The 12,390-nt window shown below is 46.4% G+C and overlaps 1 protein-coding gene across 10 annotated transcripts in view; it reads left to right on the top strand.

Annotated features, from left to right (window-relative positions):
- Positions 1 to 12,390, top strand: part of MYO19 (myosin XIX) — a 192,863-nt gene that overhangs the window by 57,249 nt on the left and 123,224 nt on the right. For all 10 annotated transcript variants that reach the window (XM_033922186.1, XM_033922183.1, XM_033922185.1 and 7 more), the window contains one exon: positions 4,185 to 4,320. In XM_033922186.1, coding sequence (XP_033778077.1) covers positions 4,185 to 4,320 — 136 coding nt within the window. The remainder of the gene's footprint in view (positions 1 to 4,184; positions 4,321 to 12,390) is intronic.

Here is a 12,390-nt window from a genome sequence, read left to right as displayed (position 1 = left end):
CCCGGTGTCGGTCCCTGTGTCTTTGGTTCTGGAGTATTTGCTACATTTATCTCACTCTGGCCTGAAGACCAATTCCATTCGAGTACATCTTAGTGAGATTGCTGCTTTTCATCAGCCCCTGGAGGGGAAGGCTCTTTCACTCCATCCTTTGGTCTCTCGTTTCATGAAGGGTCTTTTGAATGTCCATCCTCCTCTCAAACCTCCCCCGGTGGTTTGGGATCTGAATGTGGTTCTGGCTCAACTCATGAAACCTCCGTTTGAGCCTCTGGATAAATGTCATCTTAAGTTTCTCACTTGGAAGGTGATTTTCCTGCTTGCCCTCACTTCCGCTCGGCGGGTTAGTGAGCTGCAGGCGCTGGTGCACTGTATTCCATCATGATAAGGTGGTTCTCCGCACTCATCCTAAGTTTTTGCCTAAAGTGGTTTCTGATTTCCATCTCAATCAGTCCATTGTTTTGCCTGTGTTTTTTCCCAAGAATGGTTGGGGCGGTTGAGTAATGTCATAGAATGTCATGTGACTAGCCAGCTCACCTTGCTTTTGAGATATTTAATATATAGTGTTAAAAAGTAAAGGTGCTGTCACTTTTTGAAGATCCCTTGTATGTATGAGACCTGACAGGAGTAGTATTTCTAAGGAGATTAAAAATACTAGCAAGCAGAGATAAAACACTAGCTTTTCTGCAACCATATTCAGGGAAATATATTAGTATAACTGTGATTGTAGCAAGCTGTACATAAGGGATTCAGTTCTGCAAGAATTGGACAGTGTGTAAAATATTCATAGGAGTAGATCTCCTTTCTGTAAAACCAAATACAGTATCACTTTTATTGCGGGAGGAAAAATGCGCTAATGGCTGAATATTATTTTTATTTATTTTACTGAATGTTTTATATGATTCAGGAATTTTTTTTAAAATAAGATGTTTGGACATATGGTGACTTGTTACCAAATTTCTATTATTTTCCAAGCACTTATTGTACAGATGTATGTACGGCCTGTAGTGCATTAGAAATGCTTAATAGTAGTAGTAGTAGTAGAGAGTTGCCCAGGGACAAAATTTTTCACCCATTCCAAATGGAATCTAACCCATACCTGCTAAGATCCATAACATCCCTACCTATACCCACAGGAATCTGCTAGTATTTACTTGCTAACAGCACTCTGTTTCCTCCCAATCTCAACAGCCTCCTGTGGGGGGTTTTAATAGTACAGTAAAACATTGGTTTACAAGCATAATTTGTTTCAAAAACATGCTTGTAATCCAAAACACTCATAGCAAAGCAAATTTCCCCATAAGAAATAATGGAAACTCAAGACGATTCGTTCCACAACCCAAGAACTTTAATACAAAATATTATATGTACTTGTATTGTAAGACCTCACTCGTTTAGAAGTCACTACACTCCCGCAGCGTCGGAGAGAGAAGAACCATTGGCTCAGTTATGATGATGTGACACGTGTATACTATATGTACTACTTGTATTGCAAGACCTTGCTTGCTTAGAACAGTCATTACACTCGTGCAGTGTCATTAGAGAGAAGAACCATTGGCTCAATTGTGATGATGTGATATGTGTATACTGTATGTACCGTATTTTCACGCATATAACGCGCGCGTTATACGCGTTTTTACCTACCGCGCATACCCCTCGCGCGTTATACAAAAGTTTTTCTTCATAGTTCCCACCCCGCCCGACGCCCGATTCACCCCCCCAGCAGGACCGCTCGCACCCCCACCCCGAACGACCGCTCGCACGCGCTCCCACCCGCACCCGCGATCGGAGCAAGAGGGAGCCCAAGCCCTCTTGCCCGGCCGACTCCCCGACAATATCGGGCCAGGAGGGAGCCCAAACCCTCCTGGCCACGGCGACCCCCTACCCCCACCCCGCACTACATTACGGGCAGGAGGGATCCCAGGCCCTCCTGCCCTCGACGCAAACCCCCCTCCCTCCCTCCAACGACCGCCCCCCCCCAAGAACCTCCGACCGCCCCCCCAGCCGACCCGCGACCCCCTTGGCCGACCCCCACGACACCCCCACCCCCCTTCCCCGTACCTTTGCTAGTTGGCCGGACAGACGGGAGCCAAACCCGCCTGTCCGGCAGGCAGCCAACGACGGAATGAGGCCGGATTGGCCCATCCGTCCCAAAGCTCCGCCTACTGGTGGGGCCTAAGGCGCGTGGGCCAATCAGAATAGGCCCTGGAGCCTTAGGTCCCACCTGGGGGCGTGGCCTGAGGCACATGGGCCCAACCCGACCATGTGCCTCAGGCCGCGCCCCCATGTGGGACCTAAAGCTCCAGGGCCTATTCTGATTGGCCCACGCGCCTTAGGCCCCACCAGTAGGCGGAGCTTTGGGACGGATGGGCTAATCCGGCCTCATTCCGTATTTGGATGCCTGCCGGACAGGCGGGTTTGGCTCCCGTCTGTCCGGCCAACTAGCAAAGGGACGGGGAAGGGGGGTGGGGGTGTCGTGGGGGTCGGCCAGGGGGGTCGCGGGTCGGCTGGGGGGGCGGTCGGAGGTTCTTGGGGGGGGTGGTCGTTGGAGGGAGGGAAGTGGGTTTGCGTCGAGGGCAGGAGGGCCTGGGATCCCTCCTGCCCGTAATGTAGTGCGGGGTGGGGGTAGGGGGTTGCCGTGGCCAGGAGGGTTTGGGCTCCCTCCTGGCCCGATATTGTCGGGGAGTCGGCCGGGCAAGAGGGCTTGGGCTCCCTCTTGCTCCGATCACGGGTGCGGGTGGGAGCGCGTGCGAGCGGTCGTTCGGGGTGGGGGTGCGAGCGGTCCTGCTGGGGGGGGTGAATCGGGCGTCGGGCGGGGTGGGAACTATGTAGAAAAACTTTTGTATCTCGTGGGCTCTTATTAGACTCTCTGCTGTGTCTTCCAGAAGGGAGGATATTTAGTGGGCAAGCCATAAGCTTCTAATAAAAGCATTTATGAGGGGGCGGTCGGAGGTTCTTGGGGGGGGGGCGTTCGTTGGAGGGAGGGGGGGTTTGCGTCGAGGGCAGGAGGGCCTGGGATCCCTCCTGCCCGTAATGTAGTGCGGGGTGGGGGTAGGGGGTCGCCGTGGCCAGGAGGGTTTGGGCTCCCTTCTGGCCCGATATTGTCGGGGAGTCGGCGGTCCTTCGGGGTGGGGGTGCGAGTGGTCCTGCCGGGGGGGGGGCAGGGCAGGGCGGGTAAACGGAGAGTCGGGACAGCGCACGGAGAGTCGGGGAGGGCGAAAGGAGAGTCGGGGTGGCCAGAGGAGAGTCGGGGCGGGCGAAAGGAGAGTCGGGGTGGCCAGAGGAGAGTAGGGGCGGGCGAAAGGACAGTCGGGCAGCATGCGCGTTATACCCGTGAGCGCGGTATACAAAAGTTTTTATACATAATATTGTGGTTTCTGCGCGCTATACCCGTGTGCGCGTTATACACGGGTGCGCGTTATCTGCGTGAAAATACGGTACTTGTATTGCAAGAGATTGCTTGTTTATCATGTTAAAATTTAATGAAATGTTTTGCTTGTCTTGCAAAACACTTGCATACAAAGTTACTTGTAATCCAAGGTTTTACTGTATTCTATTCAACCGATGAGTGTTCAGGCATCATTCTGTCACTCCATCTGCCTTTGTCTGTATATTCCAGGCTTCATTCTGGAGTTAAGGACATAAGAGTAGACTTACTGGGTCAGACCAATCCCGTCTTCACAGAGGCCAATCCAAGTCACAAGTACCTGGCAAAACCCCAAATAGTAACAACATTCCATGCCACCGATCCAGGGCAAGCAGTGGCTTCTCGCATGTCTGTCTCAACAGCAGACTATGGACTTTTCCTTCGGGAACTTGTCCAAACCTCTTTTTTAAAACCAGCTACATTAACCTCTCCTACCACATCCTCTGACAACGCATTCTAGTGCTTAAATATACTCTGAGTGAAAAAAATATTTCCTCCTATTGGAGTTGCCAGAGATTTTGACTATATTTCCATGGGATGCCTGTGGCAACTTCTTCTATACTCTTGGGAATCCCACAGGTTCCATGAGATTCTCTCTTCCACACCAGTGAGATTGTTTTTGAATCTTTCACATTCAGTTGTACTAAAGATGACATTATAAACCAAGTGCAAGGTTAACAATGAAGCTTTATTGTAGTTGGGAGTGTGATGGTGTAATAGCTAAGAAGTTCTTCAACTCCTCCTTGTATTCTTTTGTTTCCAGGTAAATGGCCTCAAGCGACATCCTTCCTGCCTCAATGAGTCATATGAGGAGCAGCGAAAAGCCTTTCTGAGTGATGAAGATAAGCTGCACCTATTTGATGATCTCACAAAAGTAAATCCAGTGACCACTGCAACAGGTAGAGCACTGAAGTCTAACTTAATGCATATAGAAGGAGATTGTTTTCAGAATATAAATGTTATCAAATGCATCAAATTAAAGCACTTTAATCTGCACCCTTTTCCAGCTTATAGAATCCCTTGCTCACAAGAGCATTTGCTTCCTGTAATATAATAGATGTAAAGTATTTCTTGTTAGTTGCATCAGCTCTGGGGTGGTTTCAGGGTGGATCTTTATCTATATATATGATGGTGTCCCTTTCCCTGTTAACGATTATTTTAAAGTTGTAAACCACTTATATTCTATGTAAAGTGACATTGTAGTATGTTAAATAAATAAAATGTAAACATGTAAAACAAATATTAGTCCAAAAAACAAGGCAGATAACGCCTTGGCACATTTAGAACAAAAGGAACGTGGGGAAGGAACTGTACACATCAACCTGGGATAAGAGTTTATTTAATGCAATCAACTGTTAAAAAGCAAGCTTATGGTTGGAAAACCAATTTGTCTTAGTAGACCCTTACAGACCCGACACAGTCCGTATTTCGGCTTCGTGGAGGCCTGCTTCAAGCGTGCAAGTGGTAATCCAATAAATGGTGCTCAAGTACTTTGCACAAATTAAATCATGATCAGCGAGTGAATGAAACAAATACTAGTTTCAGGTTCAATTGGGGCTATGAGAGGAAGATAAACGTAAGCTCTGTTGTGGCCTCATTAAAAAACTGTTGGAATCAACATCCCCACCCCCAACAACAGAGGAGTAAATCACCCATCGTGCCCCTAATCCTGAAGGGTAAACCCACTGAATCCATAAACGAAATTTTATGCTGACAAAACTTTTAACCTCTGGAGGGGGGCAAATGCTGCAAAGATGGTACATTGGGAAATGTTCCTGGAATGCATGGTGGAAGGATAGAGAAATGGGCCTGAGTATGTTGCTGCAGGATATTAGGGACTCGAAAACAAAAGCTGTGGTGATGGTGCTGGAGAATTTGAAGTAGTCACCCACTGGTTGTTGGAGGTATGAATAAATGTGCTGGAGGACATTCAGGAACAGAGCAATGCAGAGGTGAATATGTACCAAAAGGTGGTCAGCTGACCAGGAGAACAGGGACTCAAGGTCTAATTGAATTTAAAAAAAATGTATTGAACACATTCTTCTCTCTAGTTATGAGAGAGAAGAGGCCTAAGCCAGCTTCAGGAAAGTTGTTGCAAATGATCACGATGTGCTTCCTCCAATATTAAGGAAAAGTATTTAATAGAAGGCCACAAAATGGTTTATGACTGATAAAATAGAGAGAGATGCATCAGCTAGCAAGGCTTCTGGGTGAACATTTGGTTTCCAGCTCAACTCCCAGTGGTTTAAAGAGGAAAGAAAATTCTTGTGTTCCCTTGAGGAAGTGGAGTTGTCATTACAAACGTATAAACTATCTTCTAAGTCAACAAGAAGGTCTAGGGAGAGGTGTATGGAGTAATTTGTGAAGTTTCAATTAACTCCCCCCCCCCAATTTTGGAATGCAAGATGGAAGAACAGCCTACAAATGTACAGAGGGGCAGAGAGTCAAACTCAGGAGAGATATTGTCTGAGCAATGTCAACAGATACGATGTCAAGAGGAGTTGGTGGCCTGATTTTGATAGTTGTAAAGCAGAGATGTCCACAGCCAAAGTCCAGATCAGCCAAAACAGTCTTTATAGATGATGACAAATGTAGATGCCAGAGCAATTGATGACAGCGAAAGTAGACTCGACACTGACAGTGTTTCGGCTAAAATAGCCTTTTTCAAGAGTCTAATAAAAACAAAGTACTGTATATGTATACATAAAACACAAATTAAAATCAGGATAATAAAAACAATGGTCTAAAGGAAATGTATAAATAAAAAAGTGCATTCATTACAAGCCTAAAATCCAATACTGCTTCTTACACGAGGTGTATAGTAAAAATGCATGATTAAAAGACAAGACAAAAATTAGACAAAAAATATATTATCATATCATGTATCTCTTTAAGTACTTCTATATGAACTATCAAATCAAATAAACATTGCATAAAGTATAAGACATATAAAACATCAACCAATGTCTTAACATGCCTATTTTATAATAGTCATAAGAACATAAAAAATAGCCTTACTGGGTCAGACCATTAGCCCGTTCTCACAGTGACCAATCCAGGTCACTAGTACCTGGCCAAAACCCAAAGAGTAGCAACATTCGATGCTACCAATCCAGGGCAAGCAGTGGCTTCCCCCATGTCTTTCTCAGTAACAGACTATGGACTTTTCCTCCAGGAAAGTGTCCAAACCCTTCTTAAAACCAGCTACACTATCCGCTCTTACCACAACCTCTGACAATGCGTTCCAGAGCTTAACTATTCTCTGAGTAAAAAAGTATTTCCTCCCATTGATTTTAAAAGCATTTCCCTGTACCTTCGAGTGTCCCCTAGTCTTTGTAATTTTTAACAGAGTAAAAAATCAATCCACTTGTACCCGTTCTACTCCACTCAGGATTTTGTAGACTTCAATCCTATCTCCCCTCAGCCGTCTCTTTTCCAAGCTGAAGAGCCTTAACCTTTTTAGTCTTTCCTCATATGAGAGGAGTTCCATCCCCTTTATCATCTTGGTTGCTTTTCTTTGAACCTTTTCTAGTGCCGGTATATCTTTCTTGAGATAAGTAGTCCAGAACTGAATGCAATACTCCAGGTGAGGTAGCGCCATGGAGCGATACAGAGGCATTATAATATTCTTAGTCTTGTAAATCATCCCTTATTAAATCCTAGCATCTTGTTTGCTTTTTTGGCCACTGCCACCACACATTGGGCGGAAGGTTCATCGTATTGTCTACAATGATACTCAGATCCTTTGTTGGGCACTAATCCCCAAGGTGGACCTTAGTATCTAGTAACTGTGATTGGGTTATTTGTCTTATAAAACATCAACAAATGGCTAAAAAGTTGCAAAAAGAATTTTGATTAAATCCAATATTAATAAAGGCCAATAATAAGATAGTTGAAAGTACAGTTACCCCATGCTGGAAATAAAGATGACTTGCCAACGACCTAACTGTCCCCCAAAAACTTTGGAGCTGTGGCTGTGCTTTATAGGTCTAATTGTAAAACAAGCAGTGCACTTAGGGCCAGATGCACACTAGAGAATGACACGGTGACAAAATTCATCACCGTTCCCGTCCCCGCGGATAACCGTGGGAAACCATCTTCATGTCATTCTTTAAGGAGAGAGGGAAGAATCAGAGTATGAATGGCCACAACCACTGACCCGCAAGCTTTGCTTTGAAGAATGCTGGTGTAGAAGGACTGAGGTTGAGATAGACACTACAGAATGACAGTCTCTGGTATCCAGAGCAGATATTGTGATGTCATAATGCCTCATTCCACCAGTGCCTAAGAGCCAATCACATCAGTGATGTCACAATGGCTTCATTATCCTTGGCTCACATAAGAATGAGAGTATGAATGGCCACAACCACTGACCCGCAAGCTTTGCTTTGAAGAATGCTGGTGTAGAAGGACTGAGGTTGAAATAGACACTAGAAAATGACATGGGATTATTTCCCGCGGTTATCCGCAGGGACGGGAACGGTGATGAATTTTGTCACCATGTCATTCTCTAATGCACACTAAACAAGATCATTAAGACCATGTGGGTCCACTCCAATCTGATTTTTGGCCGATGCTAAAAGAGCTATTGATGCACTAAACATTTTGCATGCAAATGATGTGCGTGAAGGTTCATCACCGCCGCTCCCGTCCAATTGATTGCTGTGAGAGGGACTCTCACATATGCACAGAGCCAGTAGGGGAAGCCTGAAGCAGCCTCCTGCCACTTGGGACAGGAAACATTTTTTTTCTCTCTCTTTTTTGTTTTTTAACGGGCACAGATGCTGTGTGTGTGTTACACATGCACAATATCTGCTCCATTAAAAAGAAAAGAAAAATCCCCCCCCACCACCGATGATGGCCCTCCCGATGAACTGGCACCGGGGATCGACTCCACCCCCCACATCAGCGAAAATCAGCAGGAGGGATGCCCACTCCCGCCAGGCACCACCCCCCTGAACCATACCATACCCTCTCCCCTTCCCCCCTCCCCAAGAAAAGGCAGGAGGGATGCCCTTTCCCTCCTGTCACGGATGCTCCCCCAACCCTTTTCAAACAGCACCTGCATGGTCATCCTGCTCTAACACGAGAGCTCAGGAATAGGTCCCCTAGGAGTAGTGCTCACCCCTGTGAAGTCAGGCGCTAGAACATAGGCTGATTTGAACCCGCAACTGGCTAGGAGTCTTGATAGAGAGAGGTTAGCTGTGTCTCTCCCCCTGAAGAATCATGAGGGGCCAAGGGTTTCAGGTTTTTGAACCTGAATAGAAGGCAGTCTGAAGAGACAAGCTGCTGGAACCACCCTTGCTTGTCCAATGCAGATAATTCCTTTTCCATTTCCAGCTGCAGAGATAAGCTGATGCAGGCACAGCACATGGCAGGTCTGTGAGTACAGCTTAAAACTGTCTATGGGAAAATCAGTGTGAGCCAGATTTAAGCAAAACTAAGGGTTTCTGTGGGGGGTGTCCCAAGAGTCCCCATCACTAAAATCCTATTTTGTGTAATTTTGAACTTTAATTTTTTCTCCCATGGGCTGGTTTTGGCACTAAAACGCTGACATGCACCCAAACAGGAGATCCTAAAACAGAACAGGTGACCTGTAGTGCTCAAATCTTTATTATAGTCAAGACTCGGCACGTATGTGTTTCAGCCATCAGGCCTGCCTCAGGAGTCTACAAACAAATTGGAAAAGTTTTCTAAGACATTTAAATAGAAATGAACTAAAAGCAACAAAAACATAAAAACAGCATACTGTAGAATCAAACACATAATACACCATATAAATATAAGATAAGGACATTGCAATAAAAAAAGTTACAATAAAAAACATTACAATAAACATTATAAAATAGCATTATACGTAATAAAACAAAGCCGTAAGGACTTTCTTGTTTATAAAAACACAGAAAGATTATTATAACTTAAATGGTAGCCAATGTATTCTGAGAACATGGGGCTCCTTGAACAGTATAGGAATATTGCAGAAGTGGTCATAGCAATTAATTTTATGATATTAACCAGACATTAAGGGCCTGTTTTACAAAGCCACGCTAGCGGCTGCAGCGCGGTAACTGCCCCGAAGCACATACAGATTTAAAGGGCTTCGGGGCTATTGCCACGCAGCTTTGTAAAACAGGCCCTAAGTGTTTACTAGGTTTATAAATTTGGTATGACAGTTCTGGAACCATTTTTCCAACATGTAGATCTTAAAATATTTCAAACATACCTGAGCCTCAGTGTCGAACAACATTTCACAACTTTCCTCTCTGTGTATAAATGTAATCAAGATATGAACATATTGCATTACATTACATTACATTGGTGTCTTCTATCCTGCCAATACCTTTCAGTTCTAGGCGGTTTACAACAAGAGTTAGCCTGGGCATTTCCAGGGAGAATACATGGTTAATAGATGTAGTAATCGTCAGGATCTGTGGAGGGTCATCTTAGGATATAAAAGATGAAAAAAATATACTTGGTAAGCAATTTTGTGTACTGTGTATCCATGGGCAGTCCAGGTAGGTACACTAAGCTGCAATTTCCTGTAATTTCGCCGCTTGATAACGCTGAAAGTTAGGAACCCCCATACCTGCTCGAAGCTTAACTTGACATAAGATGGAGCGTTGCACTCTTAGAGGCCGTTTATGCCAAATGAAGGTGAAAACCTTCCTATTCAGTTGATGAAAGAAATGACCTGGAAGAGAAATCGGGAGAGCTAGAAAAAGGTATAACAATTTGAGAAGCATCATCATTTTAACTGCTGCTATCCTGTCACTCCAGCTTAGAGCAAAAAAATAATTGATTTTTTTTTTTTTTCCAAATATATTTATTGCATTTTATGAAAAAATTAAAACACTCAAGAACGCAAGGTGTACAACAGAATAAAGTGAGTACAAAAACACAGCCCAACTTCACCATACACCAGAGCTTCCCCCCTCCCCCCTTTCCTACCCCCAGTCCCCAACCTCTACAAAGGAAAAAATACAATATCCAGTCCAGTGCAGTCCCTACAGAAGACCTCATACATTCAATAAATGACTACGTGCTCTAGGCGTTAAAGTGTCCCAAAATGGTGTCCAACAAAGGCAAAATAACCGTCCCTGTGCAGAGTCCAAAGAAGGAAAGCAGAGCCTCTCCATAGAGGCTTGGTGTATCATCAAGGTTCGCCAACTAGAAAGTGTCGGGGAATCTGTAGAAATCCAGCAGAGCAAAATCGCCTTCTTCCCCAACAACACCGCTCTAGACAAAAAGCTTCGAAAGCCTTTCGGTGCAGACAGGGGAACATGATCCAATGTAAACAACATCACCGGATCCAGTATAAAGTTGTAATTCCACATGTTTTGAATATGTACATTGAGCAGGTGCCAAAAGGCATTAATCCGAGCACAAGACCAGAACTGATGACCCAGAGTAGATGGAGAGTGAAAGCATTTGAGGCATTGGTCAGACATACACATTATCCCAAGACAAGCAGGCAGGTATTCTCACTAGTGGGTGATGTCATCCGACAGAGCCCCGATGCGGACGTCTCACAAGCATACTTGCTTGAAGAAACTTCAGAAGTTTCGAGATGCCCGCACCGCGCATGCGCGAGTGCCCTCCCGCCCGATGCTCCGGGCGTGTCTCCTCAGTTCTTTTCTTTCCGCGGAGCTGAGAAGTTTACTTCAACTCTCTGCGCCGAGTGAACCCGTGTTCTTGCCTTCTAGCACCGCGGTTTTGAGTTATTTTTCCTCTTAATCGTGTGTTTTCTCTTTCGTTTCTTATTTTGTCAAATTAAAAAAAAAAATAAAAATAAAAATTTCATCCGGAAATCCGACCGGGTCGGCCACGTGGCTCAGGCCGCGTGCCTTCGATCTTGCGGCGGAGCTTTTTCGGCCTATGTCCCGGCTGATTACCGGTTTTAAAAAGTGCAGCAAGTGCCAGCGCGCGATTTCGCTGACGGACCCGCATCGACGCTGCCTTCAGTGTTTTGGGCCTGAACATTTTCCGAAGTCGTGCCGGCCTTGTTCCACTCTAACAGCACGTGCGTTTAAGCGTCGCTGTTTCCTGTGGGAGTCGATGTTCAAGATGGAAGCTGCAAAGGAACCTTCCACTTCGACTTCAACCGGTGCATCGCCTGCTCCTCCGAAGTCGTCTTCGGCTCCCGCTGCATCAGGTCTCTTGAAACCGGCCTCATTCATTCCGGCTTCGACCCCACCTCCTGCTCCGGTGCCTTCTTCGGTCTCCTCAGATCAGGTACCTCCTCCTACCATTCCCCCGGTGGTCATCAAAGTGCCGAAAGCTTCTAAGGTAAAGCACTCGACCACCCGGGAGCGCGAAGACCGTGCAGGAGGTCCCACTTCGAGTGCGGCTCCCCCCTTGGCGGCTTCGCTGCGATCCATCATGGAGGCTCAGTTCATCGATATCATGACCACCATGGGACCCAAGTGGCTTGCTACGATCCAGGCTGGGCAGGCAGTTCCTCCTCGGGGGGGCGAGCCGCCCCCTCCTCCTCCCCCTCGCCGCTCGCTCTCGCTGCTCGGGGACAAGGAACGGCGCTTAGCCTCCAGTTCAGCGAGGCGTGCATCGTTCAGTGACATGCCGCCTCTGGAACCCATTCCTGTTCAGGGCGAAGAGGTATGGGAGATGCCGTCGGGTGGTCGCAGCCCCGTGCATCGTCGAAAGGACGTCGTACGCAGTCCCTGCAGAGCCAAATCCCTCGACCCGTGGAATGCGGCTCGAGAGGCAGCGTTCCATCCTCCTCTTCGCTCGACAGCCTCCAGCCCCATCTATTCTCTAGAGCCCTCTGGGGATCATTCGGGGCGTCGTCAATCCAGATCCCCTTCCAGACACAGGGAGGGTCATCGGACCCGACATTCTTCGAGGCATTCCTCCAGACATTCTACAGTCTCGCCTCAGAAGAAGCTTCCTCGTGTAGGGTATTCGTCTTCGGATGTATCCCCTCCTCCGGGCCCGGAATATGAGAAACCCTA

This window comes from Geotrypetes seraphini, chromosome 15 (assembly GCF_902459505.1).
Source record: "Geotrypetes seraphini chromosome 15, aGeoSer1.1, whole genome shotgun sequence".
In the NCBI taxonomy this organism is placed as follows: Eukaryota; Metazoa; Chordata; class Amphibia; order Gymnophiona; family Dermophiidae; genus Geotrypetes; species Geotrypetes seraphini.
Note: the sequence above shows the minus strand (reverse complement) of the source record. Positions and strands in the feature narration are given on the sequence as shown.